This window comes from Lagopus muta, chromosome Z, assembly GCF_023343835.1.
Source record: "Lagopus muta isolate bLagMut1 chromosome Z, bLagMut1 primary, whole genome shotgun sequence".
In the NCBI taxonomy this organism is placed as follows: domain Eukaryota; kingdom Metazoa; phylum Chordata; class Aves; order Galliformes; family Phasianidae; genus Lagopus; species Lagopus muta.
The window spans coordinates 13,229,315-13,252,783 of record NC_064472.1 but is presented as its reverse complement, the minus strand read 5'-3'; the positions used below and the strand labels follow the sequence as shown (position 1 = coordinate 13,252,783).

At 36.7% G+C, this 23,469-nt stretch overlaps 1 protein-coding gene across 5 annotated transcripts in view; it reads left to right on the top strand.

The window, feature by feature from the left end:
• Positions 1 to 15,626, top strand: part of FYB1 (FYN binding protein 1) — a 63,350-nt gene extending 47,724 nt beyond the window's left edge. For 2 of the 5 annotated variants that reach the window (XM_048930745.1, XM_048930747.1), the window contains exons 9-19: positions 624 to 756; positions 3,557 to 3,585; positions 4,758 to 4,827; positions 5,336 to 5,476; positions 6,151 to 6,182; positions 7,214 to 7,283; positions 8,639 to 8,744; positions 9,013 to 9,175; positions 12,376 to 12,409; positions 13,545 to 13,576; positions 13,685 to 15,626. In XM_048930745.1, coding sequence (XP_048786702.1) covers positions 624 to 756; positions 3,557 to 3,585; positions 4,758 to 4,827; positions 5,336 to 5,476; positions 6,151 to 6,182; positions 7,214 to 7,283; positions 8,639 to 8,744; positions 9,013 to 9,175; positions 12,376 to 12,409; positions 13,545 to 13,576; positions 13,685 to 13,707 — 833 coding nt within the window. In that variant the 3' untranslated portion in view covers positions 13,708 to 15,626. The remainder of the gene's footprint in view (positions 1 to 623; positions 757 to 3,556; positions 3,586 to 4,757; positions 4,828 to 5,335; positions 5,477 to 6,150; positions 6,183 to 7,213; positions 7,284 to 8,638; positions 8,745 to 9,012; positions 9,176 to 12,375; positions 12,410 to 13,544; positions 13,577 to 13,684) is intronic. The other 3 variants (XM_048930746.1, XM_048930749.1, XM_048930748.1) reach the window with 3 other exon arrangements.
• The last annotated feature ends 7,843 nt before the right edge of the window (positions 15,627 to 23,469 follow it).

Below are 23,469 nucleotides of genomic sequence, written 5' to 3'. Positions count from 1 at the left end.
TATTTTAAGTGTTTTTTTTCCACTGATTTCTTTTTTTTTTTTTTTTTTGTCTGAAATATAAAACATTTTTCTGCTTGTATTAATAAATTCAATGGACCCATGACTATGATGAAGGACTGATTGTCTGGCTCCTGAGGTGTAGCAAAGATATTAAAAGATGATCCACAAGTGGAAGTCATTAAAATCAGTGAAAGTTATTAAAAGCATTGCTTTAAATTTTGAGGAGACTGAAATGACAATTTCATTATGAGTTTGAGTATGTACAACTGGACAAAGTGTCTCTCCTTCCTTATATCATGTTGGAACCTTTGTCATGGACTGTCCTTAAACATGCTAAAAGATTGCAGTGGACCCAGGGTCAACTGATAGGGAGCATGTACCAGCTCTCTTTTTGGAGCCTGCTAAAGAAATTCTTAGGCTGTAGCCAAGAAGCAAAGATGAAGTTAACTTGACACAAGCTGAAGAGATTTGTACATATGTAGGCAGATAGAATGACACATTTCTCTGAATGTTTTCAAAGATGATCCAATATAACATAATCAGTGATTCTGTATCTTCTGTTAAAACGTTCTTTTTACTGCAGGCTTTAAAACTCTGTAATTAACATGGTTTCATTTATTTAGATGGATACATTAAAACAACTGTAGTGGAAATTGATTATGATTCTTTAAAAACAAAGCAACAAGCTGTTGTGAAACAACCAGAGATTGACCAAGAAGTATATGATGATGTTGGAGAGCAGGACAGTATTAGCAGGTATGTATAAGGAACACATTAAAAGGAATCATCTCAGCCAGACTAAACAGGAGAAGTTTTACTACTACCAAGTAGACTGTTTTCATAAAAAAAAAAAACAACAATTATTTATATCACAAACATGTGACCAAACTATTCATTTAGTAGTCAAAAGAATAAGAATGGACTCAGTGGTTCACTATCTATAAGCACTCATCCTCAGGAGTAATCCTTGCTGTCCATAGTGTACCATCACAACTCGAAAGAAACAAAACATAAAACCTCCTTCTCATTCCTTGCTCTGTTTCCTGAAGTCATATACTACCTTTTCTAATATGTAAGAATGAAAGACTCCAGAAGCAGTCACTATGTTGGAGAACTTTTTATCACTGTCATTGCTCTCAAATGATAAGCCTTACTACCTCTCTTCCTTTTTTTTTTTTCCCTGATATGGGTATGAGCTACATGTTTTTAAAATTTTTGTTAAAAAAATAGAATTGCAAAACAGAACCTTGAATGATAATCTAGTTCCAACTCCTCTGTCATGAGCAAGGTCATCTTCCCCTAGATCAAGTTCTACAGTTAAACAGTCCCCATGCATTTGCAAATGCAGCGCTCCATCACAGCCTCTCTACTTCAGTGTGCCATGCTTTTAATGTCAAAGATATCTGCATCTAGGAAATGGCCATCTCCAGATGATGCCAAATTTGCTGGCAAGGTAGTATATTTACGATCTTGTGACAGGAGCTGGCGCTATCACATAGCCCAGAATGAATGTAGTAACTCTGTTACCTGGCTTTAATATGAGAGTCTGTGTCTGTCGCATGAAAAAACCAGTGCTCATTCTCCAGCCTGTGCAGAATCACATACACTGGAATTCAGATAAGAGGTCTGTGTATAAGCATGGAGGATTTCAGTATGTAGGACTACTGTCATGTAACACTCAGTTGTTATATCTGGTTTTAGTGCTTCCAGCACCTTAGGTTAGAGACTTGGCTGGATTAAAATGACCACAGCTGTCTGGCTGGGTCACAGATGATCCTCAGCTGCTAGAACTGCCTCATGAGCTCCAAAAGCAGCACTTTGAAGATCTGCCTTTGGGTTGGCATTCTTTAGGTAACTAATATGGCTTTGCATCTGATATTTTTGCAGGTTGCTCAGTATCAATTTCCCTCAATGTGCATTGGTCTCATATCATAGTAATGGTAGTCAGAAGAGTTATTTGAGTTATTCTGGGGCTTAGATACTCAAAGTTTTAGGTACTTCCATCACAGAAGTTTCTCCGTCCAACCCATTCCACTATGTCAAGTCTTACAATCAGCTACCTCAGTCCTTCTTCAAATTCCTCAAATTTCTCAATTTCAAAAGCAGACAAGAATACTTACATTGTTGCATATTGAAGTAATAGATAAATGAACCTGCATGGCTGAATGAATGGCTCATCTTCATTAAATCCTTTAAGTTTATTTTGACATTTTTATCTTCTCTAGTGATTAATAGCATTCTGTTCAGTTCATGAGCATGAATTGTTGGAATGTCTCAAGTGCATCAACATGTTTTTAAACCACTGTAAGAATGCCACACTAAAAAAAGCCTCTTTACCAAATAGAATTATCTCATTATCAGGAGCATTATTAATATTCCAAAATTAGTAAATGACTAGGGCTACTGTATCTCGGTAGATCCTGGCACAAGAGTTTAAGAAAAATCTCACTTTGATGTATAAGTTTAAATAAGACTTTGACTTGGAAGTAATCTGAGCAACTTTGAGCCCATCAGGTTCTTTTCAGTTACAGTTAGAACATCACACTAATACAGAATCCTTGAAATTCTAGAAACATGCAGTCAGAGGTTTAAAGCATCACCTATTAAAAGAAGTTGAGCAATAAGTTTGTTGGCTTACTATTTAATCCCATGAAAATTGCCTCATAAGGTGTGAATCTAAAGGGTGTGGATGCACTCTGGTATGTTCAGTCAGGTTATAATTTCCATCCAATTGAGCTACATGACATCCTAAGATCTATTTCAACTCGAATTATCCTGTAATAATAAACCATATTTTGTTCTTCAGTTTAATGACATCAGCAGCAATAAAAAATCCTTTCTGTATACATAATTAGTTAACAGCTCTAGACAATGGTTTGCACCTCCTTGAAATTAAGTGAAAATGCCATAAATTTCCAATAGTATCAATTAGTAACAATTAGATTTAAGTATGCTGCAGATATGAAAATGTGCACCTATCTGTAACTTTAAATTTGCTTTGATCTCTGCAAATGCTGTGTCCCTTTCCTTTTTATATTAACTAAAGAGGCCATTGATAACTCTGACGTATTCCACTGTGAATTATTGTGAATGACATTTGAAAACATTTTTCCATCTATTTTGTAATGAACTATTTCCAAAGACAAAAACAGAGCAAATTTTCCTAAATTCTTTTACCTAACTCTGCAAAAAGTTAATCTCCCCTCATCTAAGAGCTAATTCACTTATTAATTAGATGACATACTTTCTTTAGCATTACTGAGAGTGCACCTTCTTTTTGACTGTTAGAAGTCAGTGCACTTTCTGCAGGCAGAAAAACAGAAGTGGCACGTTCAGTTGCAGCCCCCACAGTACATACAAGCCTGTGCCTGAGCTTTCAGCACAAAATTTGTAGTGCACAGCCAGTAGTACAAACGAGTACCAAAGCCAAGAGGTTTAGAACTAAGAACAATTGAAGCAGGAGGTAATCATGATGTGTTATATTGTTTGTTTGTTTGCTTGTTTGTTCAAATAACTAGTATTTTCTCTAAAACATCTGTTGTTTTTGTTTTTCCAGTCAGAATGGTGGTCAAAATGGAGCTGGAAGTAAGTTTCTTTGTGTGCTTTTAGGGGAAGTTGCTTCTGTATACTGCTTACCTTCAGATCCAGGCCTCTGCAGCTTCCAAATAATGCAGTAGTTACCCACCATCATGCCATGCATTAGCTAACAAACAACAAACAAGGAACTGTAGTGGCCAAATTCACTTTCTTACACCTGTGTTAACTTGAATGAAAATGAATTTGTCTTCACATGCTTGAATTGGAAGCATGCTAGATTACCAACAATTAAGTTATTTTTATGAAAAGGTAAATGACCTTGCAAAACAGGAAAGATATAACTAGAAAACATTATTATATAGAACAAATTAATGTGAGCTTAAGATTTTGTGCCAGATAAATCCTTTTCTGAAACAGCCAGTGATATTACCAATTAAAGTGAATTTTGATGGCGAATTCAAGGAGTATGTCAGTTCTGGCAATACTCTTGAGTCCTAACTCTTAAATCTGCAGTAGTTCCACACTGTCAAAAACACACATTCAAATCATTTTCCTCTTTGGTAACACATATATTTATGTAGCATTCTCTGTTGATCACAAGAGCACAGCTCATCTTCTCAGCTTAGAGTTTAGATACGAGTCATGGGAGAAGCATCCCCTGGCAGTCCTGAATGAAGCTGCTGCCAGATAAGTACAGATTTCACTAAGAGGTCTGACCAGCAGCTGGAAATGGGTATGGAAACTGAGCTAGCCCTGCACTGAGGAAGGTGGGGCTGAGAGGTCAGAGCTGTGGCCAAAATGGGGAGCTTGCATTGCACTTGCTTGTAAGTCCCGTGGATGAACACAAGGTGTCACCTGCTTGAAGTGCTGGTCTGACATCCTCAATCATCACAAACAGAAACACATGAAAAAGTCATCACACAAATGGGACAAAACCAACTGCTGAGAATTTCATCAAATACAGTGTAAATCCATTTGTTTTCTCTATTCATGCTCGTGTTAATGGCAACGTCATCATGTTTAAGTGCTGTGGATGATGTGCCTGACTGGGATACGTCTCAACTGCTGTTTTAATAATTAGGCTCTGCAGGTTTACAGAAAAACTCAGTTTATAAGGATATTGCACACTTTGCACAGAAATCTGACGCACTGAGGCCAGTAATTAGTACCATGCTCAGAAGCCTTAAATATAAATACATTAACTTTCTGATCTCTTAAAGAGATGTTCCCACCTCCTCCTTCCGATCAAGAAATTTACGATGGCGTTGATGACACAGATGCTGTTTTTAGGTATGTTTTCATATCATTTAAATAGTTGTGTTTAAATTTTGGCTTTTGTTTTCTTAAAATTTGACACAGTAATTAGCAACAGTTGGGCTTTCCAGTAAGTGACTATACATCAGGTAATACAGGAATCTGAAAAATAAAAAGTTCTTTGGTCTTTAGGAGAAGTTTCATTTTGTAACTAATTTTAGTATATCAGCAAAAGCTGCAATCTTGAAAATCACCAGGTAGACCAAATAACTCTGAAAAGAAAACAACATAAAAAAGATTTAGCTTGCTGCATAATAGCACCAAGTCAAAAATCAGGTCAATGAATATCTACAACTATAAATGTGTCTCTATGGAAGACCTAAAATACATACTTCAGCATTTTAGATAGTTAAGCATCCTCATTTTTTGGTATATACAGTGTTGACATTAATGAGAACTGTGTACATCAATGAAAAACTACAACTGAAGATTTTGAAAGGAATGTTACATTTTACATTGTGATAATCGCATGCATACTCCAAAGGTCTGTATCACAGGAGGAAGATAAGAATGATATCTGGTCCTGGGGAATCTTGAAGAAACTAAAGGTCAAAGATGTCAAAAAGAAAAGTGTACGAGAAAAAACAGCCAAAGTCAATGGGGCAGAAGATAATGGAGATTTGTTGTAAGAGTCTGCTAGGAAATCACAGTGCATATTAACTAATGCTAATAAAGCATTGATCACATGCTACTAACATGTTCTCATTGCAGCCTAATGAATCATGCACCAAATTGCAAATCAGAACAATATTTTTCTGCAAAAAACATTGATCTCTTTTCTTCTTGTCTTCACAATGTCATTAGTATGCTTACACGCGATATTTGCTGCATGAGCCTAATAACTAAAATGTAACAAAAAATACATACTTAAAAAAAAATGCTCAAATAATGCATCATCTCTTCCACTCTGGTGATACCAGATTCTTCTGTTCTCTATTTAAACATATGTTGCTCACCAGTGCAATACAGCTGACATGAACAGGTAAATCTAGTTCTGCCAATCCAGGTTTTAGGAATAATGTATCATGGAGAAAAATGCAAAAATTATCTTCTTCCCAGCTTGCTTAGTGGTTAGGTCAGCAATTAATGTTTTTACTATAATCTTTTCTCATTCACTTCTAAGCTAGTTTTCAGTAGTAAAAAACATTTGGTCCTTGACAATTGATAGTGTCAGCAGGTCTTAAAAATGCCTGGACATTACTTGGAGCCCTTCTGTTGTAAGTGTTGTAAATAATGTGAAATGTGATATAAATATATAATGGCCATATTTTTTCTTATTTTTTTTTCTTTTTTTTCCAGCAGGTCTCCTTCAACAAAGCAGTTTGGAAAAGGTAATTAATAGTGTATTGTTTTGTCCCCATATTGATTACTGATTTTTTTTCGTACATATATATTACTCTGTATTGTCCTAGTCACAAAAACATATCCAAGGAAGGAAACAGGATTTCCCATTACTTACCCAGTTCTAGCAAATGAATTTCAAATGTGTCTGATCCACTGATGAGGAAGTACTGATACAGTACAAGCTTCCTAGAGAACAATTTAATGTATTTTTAAAGGATGCTTCTCTTGGAGAATTCCAATTATTCTTTTCATTTAACATTAAGTGTGAACAGATACACTTGAAAAGTAACTCTTAATGAGAGAGTTCAAAAGCATAGATGCTTGCTGTTATTTTTATCACTTTCAGTGTTGTTGTAAGAAAACATAAATACCAGCTCAGCCATGAAATAAAGAGCAAACTCTCACAAGTTTGCAGACTGCTGCCTGAACTGAATTCTAAACCTTTTATCTCCCACCATGACTTTTTTAAGCCATGGGTTTGATAAGTTGAATAATTGCCTCCTTTCCACAAATGCTCTGGATGTGATTTAAAGTACATTTTTGTGGTAAAAATCTTTTCTACTAATTTGACACTATAAGGTGACCAAAAAATTAGTGCATGTGTGAATCGTGCCCACTTCTAGGCAATGCTACACTGACCAAAGTACAACAGAAGCACTTGAGTGTATATTAAAATAAAATCCTAAAAATAGACTTTGATGCAACACAGTGGGAAAGAGACTAATTAAAAGGAAGATTAAAGGCTATTGCATTAGCCAACATGTGCTAAAACTTGTTCCAGCTTAAGAAGATTAAAATATCAGTGAATACCTATTATTATTAATAAAGAGTCTTATTCTGAAAAGGGTTGCTTACGTATGTTTTACTCAGCAGACTGTGCAAAACAGAGGGCCCGCAGACAAGGAGCAACTACAAGACTTGCTGCAGCTTCTTGTCAACTTACCTATACTGTTATGAACTGTAATACAACTACTCATGGATCGCGTAATAGTTTTGAATCTGTCTATTACTGTTTCAGATTGTGGAGACAGTGATGTTTATGATGATGTAGATTCCTCAGACTTCCCTCCTCCACCGCCTGAATTCAAGCAAGTGAAAATTACTATTCTGATAAAAAATCTTTAGGACGCTCTGATATATTTTCAAAGTATTCAGTATAGGTGGACTATATGCTGTATGTGGTGGTATCAGGTTCAGTGGTTGTTATAACCTTGCTGTTGGCAACGACCTACATTACATGTTGAAACAATAATTGCATTAGAATACAGAATAAATAGTAATTTATTATATAAATTATTATTGTAAATAGCAATGCTTTGAACTTCAACAAATGCAGCCTCTGACAAACAAGAAGTAGAAGTGAATGTCTGACCTAAAGATCCTTAATTGTAGATTATCTGCGTGCAGACCTCTTCCTATTAAAATCTGGAGACTTTTAAGATAACTACCGTACTTGATCTCGGCTGCTACAGTATTTTTTGAGAAAAGGAGATAGTGCTCAATGTTATCAGTATGAAACACATCTGGAAGTGTGAAGTTCAACTTGGAAAACTTTTATCCCTGTACTGGGAATTCACAGCCATCTCTGGAGACTCTGGAGCACAGATGTGTTATAAGCATTTGTAGAGCTGACTGCAACTTGTCACATTCTGCTATCACTGATTTCTCTAAGGTGGAATTACACACAGATTGCATTACGGTAATCTACTCTGGACTATAAAAACAGGACATGATCCACCTTAGATCTCAGTTACTTTAAACATATACATTCACTATCAGTGAAACAGATTCAGAGCGATTCAGAGCTCTGACTTTAAATTCCCAAGTATAGCACCAGGAAAGGTAATTAGGAAGCGAGACTTTTCAGTGATCAGTGGTGCAAATCAACATATCAGGACTGCGGGGAAAAAAAAAAAAAAAGAACTTGAAATGTAATGCAGATTCCATTGAGCAGCAAATTCTCATGATGGATGCAAGGGATTAATTTATTTATGAAGGACTAAGATGCCCTAGCGACCTCTGCAATGGGCCATGTGATAGTTATTCTACTGCCCTAATATACCTAGACTTCACAAAAATTGTCCCTTGCTTAAACATTCTAGAGTGATGAGTATTGCTTACGTAAACTATTTTGGTAATGAAAAGTTCTCACAGATGCGGTAGCTAGGAGCTTTGAAATATTCTCCATGTTCACTGCTGTAATAGATATATTAACATCAGAACTCATAAAAAAAAAAAAAAAAAAAAGCTGGCAAGATAATCTCAACTCTTTATTTCTTCAGTAATAAAATCTGCATTGTACTATCCACATTATTTTTCTAGAGTAAGAGAAACATACTAAGGACATGCAGAAGGAAGTGCATTTTCATTGGAATTGCCACAAAGGTTGTCAGTACCTCAGAAATGTTATTAATTTTATTTCATTTATAACCTCTTGTTTTAGTTTACCAAAATCTATGAGTCTTGGAAAAGGCAAATCAGATGAAAAGTATCCACAAAAGCTTAAAATGATGGAAAGAGAAGAGAAAGAGTTCAGAAAAAAGTTCAAGGTAAGTTTCCTTCACCTAAAACATAATTAATATAGTATTCTCTAATGTATATGCTCTACTTTGTAAACAATCAGTTAGTTTGCTCTTAACAAGTAAAGTACTACTATTTGTAAAAACAGTATTTAAACATTTTCAAGTGCATAGACATTTATTTGCCTGACTTTCAAAAAATCTAGTAATAAATGAGAATTTGTTGCTATAAAAATGCATGATCATAAATTCTACATTAATGCTCTTTATCTGGCATCTTTTTATTTCATTTTTACAGTTTGAAGGTGAAATCAAAGTTCTTTACTCAACGACCACTGTCCAGGATTTGCCCCAGAAAAAGTGGGGATCTAAAGACTTGCAGATTAAACCAGGAGAGCTTCTTGAAGTTATACAGAGTACAGATGACACCAAGGTGCTGTGCAGGAATGAAGAAGGAAAATGTAAGTTTTAATTACCAGCTGTAGTACAGAATGCATGTGCTATAAATTAAACGGTCTGAGAATATGTAACTTCAGACAGGACATGAAAAAAATACATATTTCCTGTCATACTAGAGCAGAGCATGTTTGTTTTTGTCTGGTGGTTGACAAGAAGTATACTGTGGTTATCTCATTATTTTTACTACTTACAGTCGGTCCTCGAGAGTGTTAAGTGTATCTGACCCTAGAAAACAGAACTTCAATAGTCAAGAGATAAAATTGTGAGAGAGAACACTTTGCACCAGCTTAGACAAGCAGATGTTTTTACTACTTCCATCTCCCTCCATTTTCTAAAAAGATTACTGCACTGATACCCCCTAAACCAGGTAAAATAGTAAAATCTTTGGAACTGTTGTCCATTGATTTCAGCCAAGGGAAGATTAATGATGGTATTCTTGCTCTGGATTCTCGGAGCTGGAATTTAATCTCTTCAGCAGGCAGGGAGGAAAAACTGCTGAGGAGTCTTCCCCTGCCGGGCCCCAACTGATCCAAGGCATATGTCCTTGTTGGCATCCCTGCCTGTTTTGGGAACTGCACAAGGCCTTTCAGTGTTTCTCTGAAACCCTTGGAGAGAGTATGCATTGGCAGAAGCTTTTGCATTTTTTTGGAGAAATCTGGACCATCCACTCTTGGTTTCAATTTCTTCATGCACTTATGTTACAATGCTTTTCAATTCTCCTCATAATAATTTCACAGAATACACTATGTTCAAAGTGGCAGTATCCTTCCTCTTACCTTTACCTTTTACCATTAACCTATGTAGATGACAGTCCAATGCCTTATGTTTCTGAAGAAGATTCGGTCACTTTCTATTTCTTTCCCCTCAGTACTCCTCTGTTACAATCTGGAGTATAGCCTTCTTCCTGGCAGGCCAATAGGAAGAATTTCTTGCATAACAACACATATGTTTTTCAAAATATGGATTGCTTTAGTGCAGCTACTTCCCAAAGTGGGGCTGTCAATGCCACATTTTTTGAAGCAAGATAATAGCAAAGTGGAAATTAGTTCATGCTGTCTGTTTTCCTCGTGTAATCTTCAAAGCTTTTCAGAAAGTGATAGTAGATACTGCTTTGCTATGCATAAAGGAGCAAAACAAAAATATCCTCTGTGAAAGCTTCTGTGAAGATTTCTGTCAATTTTCACATTAATTAGTAAAATGTGAGTCCCACTTTATGGAGTTGTGGTTATTTGCTCTAGTTGGAGTATCCTCATATATTAAGAGTAGAGTTTTACTTTTTGAAGCCCACACTGACTGAAAATTAACATTTGGTTTTGTTACTTCTTCTGCTTGGTCTTTAACATACAGAGCCCCTCTACAGCTCCGTGCCTGTACAGTTGAAAAATACACAGGGGACTGAAGCTACACAGCACTAGGTTCTTTGAAATACATCAGATTACATGCAGTTTAAGATTTTTAATGGGCAAAAGTTTTAGCAGAACTTATGTAAATATCACATCTTCACTACAGTGGAGATATAAATACAGGAAGGTTAAGCAACTATTTCTTCTTACACAGTTGTAGTCTAATTTCATATAACTGTTTTTTGGTGTTCTTAGCAAGAAAAATTTGTATCATTTGCTCAAAGGATATCTGAAATGATTATAAGTTTCAGAGCCATTCAAAATAAGGAAACTCATAACTTTCTTAATAGTAGAGAGCATGCACTGTGGATCAGTGATTAATTTTAAAGTGTTTTTGAACTCATAGAGGCTTTAGTTAACACAGAGGCTTATGTAGAGGTCTATTAAGGTTATTTTTCACTCTATATGTATCCCCACAACTGCTAAGTAGTAAATGGAAGCTAAAGCAGATTAGTGTCAAATGAAATATTACTACATGAAAATAATGCTTTTCAGGAAAACTTCAGCTTTAGCACAAGACAGAAGTTTTTTCTGAACAATTCAGTGTTTGTACAGTATTGAGGCTATCACAGAAGAAACTGCTTACTTGTACTATTTTGTATAAGATTGGCAATTAAATAGCATATTCTGGGGGAAAAACATTACATATTTGAAATTTATAGCAATATCTAACTATTTTCATGTTGAAACACACAAAGTTGAGTTACATAAGTGTTTCTCTATGGAGAAAAGTTGTGTATAAGAATTAATTATTATTTGCAGATCTATTTGAGATAGTAGTCTTGCCAGAAAAGTAGCCGATCTTGTAACAGGGATTTTGTAGAGGGAAATTTCGCTTAGAAAAAAAGTAGGTAATGGTTCTTTATCTGGACATTCCTGTATGCTCTTGGAATAAAAAAGAAAGATACTTTTATGTATCAAAGAATTCCATGTGAAGGAGGAAATCATCTCTTTAAGTAAGACAGTAAGATCTGAAGATTCATATAGACTGACTTGCAGGATCACTACCAGATGTAGCAGCAGAAAACTGATACTTTCGTACCATGCAATGATGCAGCAGCAAGAATGCAAAGGAGCTTACAACTAAAGCTAATACATTTATTCTAAAACCAGTTAATATGGTACTGTATGGATTACTAAAAAAGCACAATTTTAGTGTGACTACTTAAGCATCCTAAGGAATAAAATGGGCAAACTTTTACCATGATTTCAAAGGAAACAAAACATTTTTTTCCTTTGAAACTATTCTAATTTTTTACAAACATACTAATACTTACCTATAAATACATAATTAAAGTTACAGCTTTCTCTTTGCTTTTACATGTTATAGCAATTGACAAGTATTTCAGTTGATGTCTTTTACCAAAGATGGTGAATAACATTTTTCCAAGAGGTTAAATTCATGAAAGAAGAATTTGTGCAGTTTTATCAGATTTCAGTGTAACGCAATAATAAATTAAATCACTACTGAATAGCTTTTGTAAGGTATTTTCAGATTTTTACACAAAAACTTTTTATCAATTTGATACAGTTAAAACATTTTTAACAGCCACAGTTAATAATTATTATCTGGTGCATATATCTTAAAAGACATTTTTGTCCCTATAGGAGATCCATGTTACAGAAAACAAATAGATAAGAGTAATTAAGCAATTAAAACTGAGTACTGTACACTGTTATACACCGTAAGTCTTCCTGTCTGAAATAATTAGGAGAAAATGGCATTTCACAAGTGATAGAAAGAGATCAAATATCATGACTAAATTTAACTTAAATACGTGTGTATTTCAATTTTGTAGATGGCTATGTTCTGAGAAGCAATTTAGTTGAGAAGTAAGTACAGAATCATCTTTTTGAAACATTTATTTTAATGCTGTTCTTTGTTCGGAACTGTTTGTTAAATGAATGTGAAATCTGATTATTTCAATATGTCATCCCAGTGCTATAAATCGAGATACTTCTATGGAGTTTTGATTTCTCAAGAACTAATCACATACATCTAAGCTGGAAATTATCCAAGACCTCATTCTTCGTTGCTTACCCACAGATTCTGGCTTGAACCACGAAAAACAGCATAAATAAAGTATTATCAGGACTATAATCTATTATTAAAATCAACATTTATGTGATTAAATATGCTGATGCCAATTCCAAATGTCTAACTAAAGAGGACCAATTATTCATAAGGCTTATTTTTATTTCAGTCTTATTGGGATTGAGCAGATTTGGCTCCATGTTCCTGAGAATAATTTTGTGGTTCTAATCCAAAATCTTTGTCAGACAGAGCCTCTCCATTTCCTTCAATGTGCTTTGTGTTAGATCTCTAAATATTAAATCAGATGTCAATTTTAGAAGTCAGGCCTGCAAACACTTATACATGGGCTTAGCTTACATATATAAATAGCCTTATTGGCTTCCAGGCAACTGTTCAAGTGTCTGAGTGACATATTTTGAAAATTCCTTCTCAGAGAACAATTATCATATATAGAACTTATGCAAATTCCCTATCCAAAAATCTGGTCTTCCAAGATCATTACAACATATCCAAATGTGAACAGAAACAAATAAGCATTTCAGGTCTATACTGATTTTTTTTTAATTATCTTTCCCAATTTTGATTTAAAAAAACACCTCATTTAGTCTTTCATTCTTAATGGAAATGTTAGTATGCACTTGTTGGAATAGCTATTTTAAAACCTAGTTTAAAAAATCTTTTAACGATGCATGCATTTTACTTTAGAAAGAAATACAGCTTTGCCCTCTGCTGAAGCTATTCTGTCTTTACCTTCTTGCTCAGTGCTGTTTTTTTACAATAAAGGCAGCACTTTCCTAAGCAGCAAATGAACTGTATGTACGTCTGTACAGTGCATCTGAACCACGGTGCTACAGCATTTCATACCTGTAGTCAGAGAGTAATATCTATATTTCCATTTGAAATACATTATTCTTCTCTTTTTCTAACTTTCAGTGATGGAGAAATTTATGATGACATTGGCGAAGGTATGTTGAACATTTCAATCATTACAATAATATATTAAATTACAATTAATTTTATCCTTCAGTCAAAGTGCTAAATGCCAATCTTCGTGCATTCTATTTCCATTTCAGATTGCATCTATGATAATGACTAACTCAGAATTCTGTGAGAGTAAGAGCTTCATTGAAGACCAAAATCTATGCTGGACTTCTACTTGCCAAGCAAGAGAAGTCATTAAAGATGATTACAACTTAATTGCTTAAGCTCTTTAAATGTACAATATTTGGTTTGCATTTTTTTTCAGGCTTTTATTCTCAGTTACTTTGTGAGATATTTGTACTGCCATTTATGAGAGCAATTCAAATATGGGGCATATGAACTGAAACTAAAGTTGACATCTTCCACTTCCATTCTGTGGTGTTAACAATCCATGTAAAAACAATTCTTCAATTAGCTGTGCCCAAAGAGGCCAGTTCAGGTCTACGAAGGATACAAAGGACAACAAACCCTGTGAGCAAGTTTTACTCTAGCTCCACTTTAATGAACTCCAGCGACTGCCACTCTGGGTATGACAACATCCTGTAAAGATGCTTCCTTTGGGGATAACATCCTGTTGTGAAAACAGGAAATCAAAAGTGGGCATCAGACTATGTACTGCTCACCTGTTTTTCCAACTGTAAATGTGTTAGCTACACTGACATGTACAGCCATGTACCTTCGTTGCTAAAATTTCTTTTTCTGTGTTGTGCTAGTGATAGATTAACAATTTCTAAAATTATCTTTATTTTGTAAGTACTTTTTGGCTGCCATAACATTAATAGTAAAACATTAATTATGTTATGTTACATACCACACTGAGATATAAACCATAAAACAGTCTCCTTTATAGTAGCGTTTCTTTGAATATCTTCAGAATGCTTAGGTCAAGATTTAATTTCTTTGTAGTTTAAACATATATTGCTGTCACTATAATATTTTAGGCATTAAAATGGATCTACACACTTATAAATTGGTTGGAAATAATTTTTACATTTAAAAAGTATATTTATTGATGCTACCTTTATCTTTTAGGTATTATTTTTTTACATAGGTATATAAATCAGATATTTCCACGCTGATCCATTGTAGAAATGGTATTTATTCCTAAAGTGGCCATGGTAACTAGCAGAGCTCTCATATGAATGAGCAGATAGCAAAACAATTCAAAATGGATGTGTGTACCATAATAATGATAATCACTGTGGACTTGCTTATGTATCAGAACTCACTGGAAATTGAAAGAAGTTTACAGTGAACTCCAGTAAAGAGGGTGAGCGAGTACAGAAAAAGGAATCTATTTGTACTGTGTGATGCTTTTGCTGTTGTTTTGCAAGATAATAAAAAATTTGTCAGAACTGTTGTGGCTAGATCAGAAAGTCCTTCTTGATAATCAAGTCTCCACTAATTCTCAAGAGCAGAAATGATAATTACATTCTTCAACACAGTCAATGCAGCAAGCTGGTAAGTTTAGCTTCTAAACATAAAGAAATTTTGGCTCTGTTGAAGTCAGAATCTTGGACTCACTTTCAGTGGAGCTGAGATTTCATCATACACAAGTGCCTTTTACTGATAATTCTAAGTATATTATATCTCCAAATAAGCAGAATGCTATGGTAGCAAACATGACATTAATTGTAGGAATAATATCTGCATTTAAAATCACTGGTAGTACGCAGAAAAGCTATCAGCAATCTCAAATTTCCAGATCTAAATTTATTGTTAAAACCAGAATCCAGCCATGCAAGCACCAATTCTATGTGTGAACATCAGCACCTGCACTCAAATTTAAAACATGATCTTTTAAATTAAATAAAATGAATATGTCTTAGCTGTTGGTGCTTGATTTATTTTTTATGGGGATTTCTAAAAGGCACGTGCTCTGGGTAGGTAATGTGACAGCAAACTGGAGCAAATTCCAATTTCAAACTTTAGACATTCAGAAATAACTCCACCACTAGTCAGTTAAAAATAGGATAAAAACTTTCATGCTTTACTTAATTAATTGAAATAAAGAGTTTGTGTTAAATTTCAAAGGATATATGCTCAATCTTATTTTGATTTCAACTCATCGTAGATCTCAATGCATTGCAGTAGGATCAACAAAGGAACTTTCCTTCTGTGCATACTTTATCTTGCATTAAAGAACCTCAGTAATACACAAACCTCTTTTGCTCCCCTGCACAGATGTGAATTTTACTAAGATTTGTTGGTTATGCATTTGAATAACTTTACCATTTTCATAACTTTGATGTGATGTAGGTACTGTTTCCTTGTTGACTCTGTACTGATCTCATGGGGCACTGGATCATCGTACGAAGTAAGATACTTTAAACTAAAAATTTATGCATTCTTTGATATATAGTGTGATTGGCATGGGGTGCTGAAGTCTAGTTATAAGGTATCATACACCGAAATCACAATAAATATTTTCATTTTGTTACTTTACCAGTGCCTTTAGCTGGATTCAGTGTATTTCTTTTTTGTTTTGTTTTGTTTTGTTTTTTCTTCTCAATAAATGCATGCTTTCTCCCAAGACATGTGGGCACACCACCTTCTGCCAAGCCAGAACATCAGTAGCTGAAAAGTAACTTCTGGAAATTATCACCAAATAGCAGACAGAGTAAAAATCTTTACTACTGCTGCAATGGAAGCACAGCTGCAATGTGGCGTTTGTTTGTCAGCAACTACTATTCAGAATGTGATATGTAAGCAGAAAGACTTCCAGACAGGAAAATCTACTACTTAGTTAGTTTAATAAAGGCTATATTTTAAGGCTTTCTCACCAGTAACTTGTTATATTTTCTAAAATTCATAAAGAAACAAAAGGAAAGCTATTCTCTCTCTAGACATTTTTCCCTCTCCAAACTCTGTTTATAATCCTGGAGTTTTTGGCTATGCCTGCTAAAACATTCAGCACAGAAAACACCAAAATATTGACAAAAAAATAGGCTTCAGCATGAATAACCCAGCTGAGTTAAATAGCACTGCTTTCCATCCAGTTGGACCTCCATGGTGTTCTGGTAAACAAGCTAAGCAAAACAAAAAGCAGGAGAGTTTTTTCCTCTGATTCAGCAGCTTTAGAGCATTTTCCCTGCTTTTACTGCAGGCTTTTCCCTGGGCTGCAGGAATGCCACTGATCTCCTGTGCATTCCTGCCTAAGAGGTTTATATTTTCGATCCTCATAATTGCAGATCCCCTGTCTACTCCTCCCTCGGTGGTAACAAAGCCCTCCTCTATGCGTGATCCTCTTACATAATCCACCTTAGCAGAAAAGATTGGTGCTTTGGCTAGGGAAAGGAAATGCAGCGTAGGAGGCTAAATGCAGCAGGTTAAGGATGAAACACCACATTGCTCTACAGCTGAAATAGGTGCGTGTGTGCATGTGTACATCACTGTGTATGTATTTTGCGGCAAATAAGTCAACTTCTGAGAAGAATGATGAATCCATAAAAGGAGACATCTGACCACCAACCACAGATATTTCTACAAGGAAAAAGCTTCCACACACAGCCTCACTGCAGAGTGAAGCATCCGAACTCAAGGAAACATGAGTTTGCATTTGCACGTCCTCAGTCCTGCCCACTTGTGTGCAGTCAGTAGTTGCTGAATGGCTTGGGAGATTTTTCCACAGGATCCCTGCCTCATTTAGTGCAGTTCTGGATGAGACCTAACAGAAAAGGCAGTTATTCAGCTCTGCAAATCTTCCCTGGCTTCTGTTGCACCAGAAGTATTGTGTCCCATGCCATCCATCACAAGGAGATCTCAGATTTCCATGAATAGGAATGGAGTCATCTTGTGAAACAGAAAAATATTTTGTTCTCATTTCAGTGTATGAAAGGAAGGCACAAAGGACAATTTGTGGCACATATCCATTAGTTCCAGGCATAAAAGCAAATTACTAAAGCTAAATTAATGATATTCTTAGTGTTTTTTTTTCCTTATATTAGCACTCTCAATACGTTCTGCTTTTTGCTTCTTCCAGTGGTTAAAAGTAAAGAGGAGAGAGAAATCACTTTATGTTTGAAAAGTGTGAACATCCATAATATATATTTTAAATACAAGTACACAGTAGTAAAAAGGGCAGATTGGGCATACCATTGAAATTTGATTTAAATCATAGCTTAGATGATATATAGTGAAATGTCTATTCATTTTCCACCAAAATTGGTGTGGACACTGAGCTGTCATGGTCTGTGTCATCCCTACAGCTATGGCCAGAACTACAGCCTTCGGTGTTCATGGTCTGGGGAGACACTGGGCTGAGATACTCAGACTTGTTCTGGGAGAATTAACTTATTTCTCCGAAGTCGTTCAACAAGCATGGCAGCCTAGCCCTCTATCCCTACTGCCAAGGAACCAGATGGTAGTCCAGCCAAAGGGTCTATCCCTAGCACCTCCCAGCACCACAATGGGCAGGAATCCTCTCCCCACTGCTCAGCATGGCCGCAGCATCACTGACTTCCACCTGTGCAGCATGACGGTCCCAGGTCCCCTCCTTTGCCAGGTAGAGCAAAACAGCAAGGAGCTCACGTGGCTTTTATTCTCTGTGCTTAGACTACCAGCTCCTGAATATGTGTAGAATTTGTTGAATTATCACCATTTGCCTCCCTTTAAACCATTTGGAAAGAATGGATTAAGCTGTTATTAAATGTATGAAGTTTCATGCTCAAGGGTTTTTATATCACGGACGTTGTTGAAAAGAACACAGGAAACTATTTTCATTCCTAATGCATTTAGAAACATCACTTAATCTTAGTATTTTCACTGTTAGGCACCAGGAAAGTATGCAAAATGTCAACACGTACATGAATGAAATGTGAATTAAGTGGATACCAGTGGTCTCAGGAAACACTACCATTCGTTTTACTTCAGCAGTATTGCCAAATCCTACAGCTCAAGCATCGTGAGACAGACGAAGAAAACAAAAAAGAAAAAAGTACCAGCTTTTTTCCCTCCCTTGTAATTCTCTTTTTGGCCTGATTCCTGATTTCCAAGTCCTTAGCAGGAAAAGCCACCTGCTCCCTTGTTGGCATGTGTGGGCTTCGGGTGGGAAATGCACACGGAGTGCCAGCACAGGGCACGGGGCCCCGACCTCTCCTTGCTCTGCCTGAGGCATGCCATGCCCCCAGCCCAGCTCTCTGTCCCGCTATCCAGCTCCCTCAGGTAAGCCAAGGACCCAAAGACACGCTGGGTCTGGGTGTCACTGCCCTTTTCTCTCTGTGAGACATGATCAACATGCTTCCACTTACTTTCACAATCACTTTCTATTCCCTACAGTTATTCCTCTTTTCCTCGATCCTCTGACCATGGCATTGTGTCCCTCGTTTCCCTGTTTCCCTGTTCTTTTCCCTTTTCATTTAATTGAGCTCTTCCCCTATTTCTGCTTTCCTGCCCCTGGCATTTGAATTTTTGTCTCATTTTTAGAGGTTGTTCAATGTAAATGCCCATTTTTGGAATGAGATGCCCAAATCCATGCTTGACACCAGCAGAGGTTCTCTGCTGTGCCAACAGCTGAGAAGAATTCAATGATTCTTGTGTTTGTGACCTATGCTGTTTTTGCCATAGCGTTTCAAATTAGATCAAACAGTATTTGATGAGGCTTTTTTCAGTAATTGAGATGCTGCATGTAAGTAAATCAAATTACTTAGAGCTTGAATAAAAATTAATAAATTGACCTATTGAAAATAAACTCAAATGTTTCCAGCAGGGGGGTTGGACATTGATGATTTTTATGGCCCCTTCCAACCAAAGTCATTCTATGATTCTATGCTATGATTTCCTAATGGAAAGCAAGCCGTACAATAGTACAGAACTTTTTCCCAACGATCCATTTAAAATAAAACGATAATGAAAACTTAAAGAAAAAAAATACTTTGCTGCTATAGAGATTTTGAATCAAGTGGTGATAAATTATGCATATGTATAGCTTCAGCCCTGTAACTGGGATTTATTTGGACTGAAACCTTCGACAGCTGTGTTTTTTTTCCTCAGGTTTAATTAATATGCTAGCCATACACAGACTGAGCACCTGTTGCTTTTCACAGCTTCAACAGCATTATGCAGCACAGAATGCTGTGAAAAATCTGACATGAATGAGTGCTTAAATGAGAGTTTGCACTAATTAACCACCCAGTTAGCAGCTTGCCCAGGAAGACCTGTTGCATCAATTGACATGCTGTTATTCTGCAGCTGGTTATTGTTGCTTTACTATGCCACTTATTGGTGCTCTTGCATAATCTTCTGCTATGTGCTCCATGTTAGGTTAATTCCTTCCATTACTGGATAATGAAGAAATGCTAACATTTTACCCAGCTGCAATCAATTCAGATTTTATCTTTCTTTTTTTCTTTTTTTCTTTTTTTCTTTTTTTCTTTTTTTCTTTTTTTTTTTAACTTCTATTTGGATTTAAGGTTACTGTGTTCATGAAATAACTTAGATCAAAATCAGAGCGACTCCAGAAAAACACGTTAATTATTCTTCTTTAGCCAAATCATATTGCTGCTGCAAACTGTTTTATTGTTAGTTATAATTATAATTAATTGGCTGAAGCGGAAACCTTTGGCTCAGGACAGCTGCAGAGTCCTGAAGACCCCTGCCCCTTCCTGTACCCAAATTCAGCCAGGGTTTCAACAGAACTTTCCCACATTCACATTTTCTTAAATCCTCTAAGAATCCAGGATTCTTAGGCAGGATCCAGGGCACAGAGACACTCCAAGACGACAGCTGATTTAGACCTTTTTCTATCCCATGTGACAACAAAACTGCTTTCAAAATACTTCATTCGAAGGATGGTGGTTTCCCTATGCTTTCCATTTCACCGACAGTTTTTCATGACAGTAGGAAATAGAGCTGAGGTCTCATCCTTTCTGAAGTATTTGGGTAGACTTCATGAGAAGAAAAAGTCAGAGCAAAGAGAATAATTGCAAAGTCCTTACTAACAGTATAGAGATAGCAAAAGAAGCAATGATTTTTCTTAAACTTTTTGTCTCATTCACTATGTTTTCTTCTCTTCCTCCTCAGCCCATTGTCATTCAGGATTTTACATCTATCTAAAATTAATTTCACAATACTGAAAATTAAGGAGGGTTATTAGTAACATACCTAGGAGAGATAAAGTACAACAAATCCAAATTGTTGTAGCTCACTTGAGTTCAGAAAGCTAACATCTTATCTGTGTGGCTTGATGTATGTTTTTCTATTTTTTTTCTTCCGTATACATGACTATGAAAAGTAGGCTGCAGCTGGGATAAACTGCACATTTCCACTCACTTCCACAGTGTTTCAGCAATTTCAGCCACCTAAGGCTCTGCCCTCAGCTTGTCCCTTGTACCAGCATTTCTTTGACTCCAAACAAATGGAAAAACTTCTCCTGTATCTTCACACTAGGTTTTAAATCCTGAAGATGTATAGTTCAGGTAGCAACATTCCCTATAGCATATTGCAGAACCTTAGTGGATGTACAAATACTGTCACTACCATAATCTTATATTTGAGGAGACAAAAATTACAATCTTCTCATTAGAAAATGATGGAACAAAGGCGTTTCTTCATAAGCCTCTGGCATGTAGAGGAAATCAAAGTAAAATCAAAGGAGCTTTATTCCCCACGTGGCTATTAAAACATTTTTTTCTCTGCTTAATTATGGGCAGCTAAAGACAAAAGTAATAAATTAAATAAACTGCCTTATGTAGATAAATCTGTGACACAGAGAAGTCACTGGACAGCTGAAGACATTTGTCACCTTCGTATTCCACCCCCATCCCACCAAATCAACAAAATAACAGTTCTGTGTTGCTTTGTTTTGTTTGGCCCAATGTTCGCTCTCCTTAGTAGTTTATAAATATGTGTCAAAAACTTTAGCAAGGAATCTAAAACAATTTTAAATTATTTTTTTTTCTTGTGATCCTTTCCCCACATTTAATAAAAGAAAGAACAGAAAGAAGATCTCCAGATCAAGATCTCAAAATACCCTCTGGTAGAGTGAGGAGTCCTCATACAGTTGTAACCATGACATTTTAAGGGCACGCTTCCTTCCACAGCACGCTTTTTTATCTTCTTCTTGTGTAGAGCTCTTTAAATGGTAGTTAAGGCCAGCGCATCCTTGCTACTTTGCATTTTATACATACACATATATATATATTTATATTTACATATATTTTTTCAATTGTGGAAAATATTAATTACACTCCAATCTATCTCTCAGGTAGCCTTGTGTATTCCCGCTCATAAGTGATTTAGGGACATTATCTTGCCTGTCAGAGACAACCTGTAATTTATCTGCATAACTCTATTTAATTGAGAAAACATGGGGAAGAAAGAAGAGAAAAAATAACAAACAAGGAGTTTAGAAATATTTTGATTATTAAACAGTGTCTCCTTTCTGCAGGAACAAAATGCTAGAAGAGTCAGCTGGACTTTAAATATCACTCCAAGTCTTGCTGTCCATGCTGGAAAGTGCTCTTTCATAAAGCAGTGTGTTTGTCTGACTGTGTAGCTACTAGGGAAGAATTAAGTGCTGCGTGTCACCAGCACTTCACATGATTATAGATTCAAGTCCAACTCAGAAGCTTAAGACCAAGCCAACGGTCCATGGTGCTTCAAAGCTGGTGTGAAATTAATGAGACCCAGCATCACCTCTAGTAAACAGAATGCAGTATTACTACCAGAAGCAGTGGTTAATTTAGCATTTTCAGGAAGTCAAGAGCTCCCTGGACATGAAATTTCAAAGGGAACCTCTGAGGCATATCGATGAAACCATTAAAGCAATCTGTATACTTTGGTCTTGTGTTAAACATGAGTGAGATTTTATTATTTCTACCTTTAAATTTTGAGAACTGGAATCCATCAAGACATTAGTCTCTTGTTTAATAAGCAAAAATTGAAATAGGAAATTGTTGAAAATGGCTTTTTAGACTAAATAAAGCTGACATAATCCTATTAAAACAAGGTTCTCATATGTATATCCTGAGCTGCAACGCTAGAAACTTGAATGGAATGCCACAATCCCTCTCTGCTCTGGCTTTAGGGACAGCTACTTTTAGCCACCTAAATCACTGTTAATGTTTAGAACACCAATTTTTAGGGCGGTGACGTAGGATCTGAACTGAAAGACGACCCATGACAAGGAGGGAAAGCCAAAGCATTGAAACAGCAGCTGGAGCTGGTGAATCTATGCCTGTAGGGCCAATCCTGCACGTCAGTGTGTTCACTACTTTCACGTCTTGTGAATCCTGGTGAGGGCCGTGCCTGGACTGCAGCTTCCCAGAGCCAGGGCAGGGAGCAAGTCGCGCATGTGGATGGGCTTCTGCCTGGAAAGGACAAACGGGTGTGTAGGCAAATCTGCCGGGTCTGCGTAGGGCCTTCCTTCAGCAAAAGCATTTCACACACACACACACTGATCTCGAGGAAATAAACAGATCCACGCTTGAGACCGCAGGGACCCACTGCGACTGAAACAGAGCAAGGAAGGGATATTTTCCTTTTTGTTCTTCACTGATGCGCACACCCGCTGCGCGCACTGCCACTCGTCATCCCCCGAGCCACCACCGCAACACGGGGCAAGTGCAGCTCTAGGGAAAGAAAAAGCGAGCATGAATCCCCCCCCCCCCCCCCCAAAAAAAAAAAAAAAAAGAAAAAGAAAAAGAAAAAAACAAAAACAAAAACCCAGAAAACCCCTCTCCTGCGCCCGGCCCACCCCGCGAGGCTGGCGCTGACGGCGCGGGCTCTCTAGCCACCTCCCTCCCCTCAGCCGCCCCCGCGCCGCTCCCGCCGGCGGCGCGACGGGAGGGTGGGGGGGGGGCCGGCATGGGGCGGGGCGGAGGCGCCGTACGCGGCCGTGGCGGCTCCGCGGGGTTTTTCTCGCGAGAGCGGGCGAGGT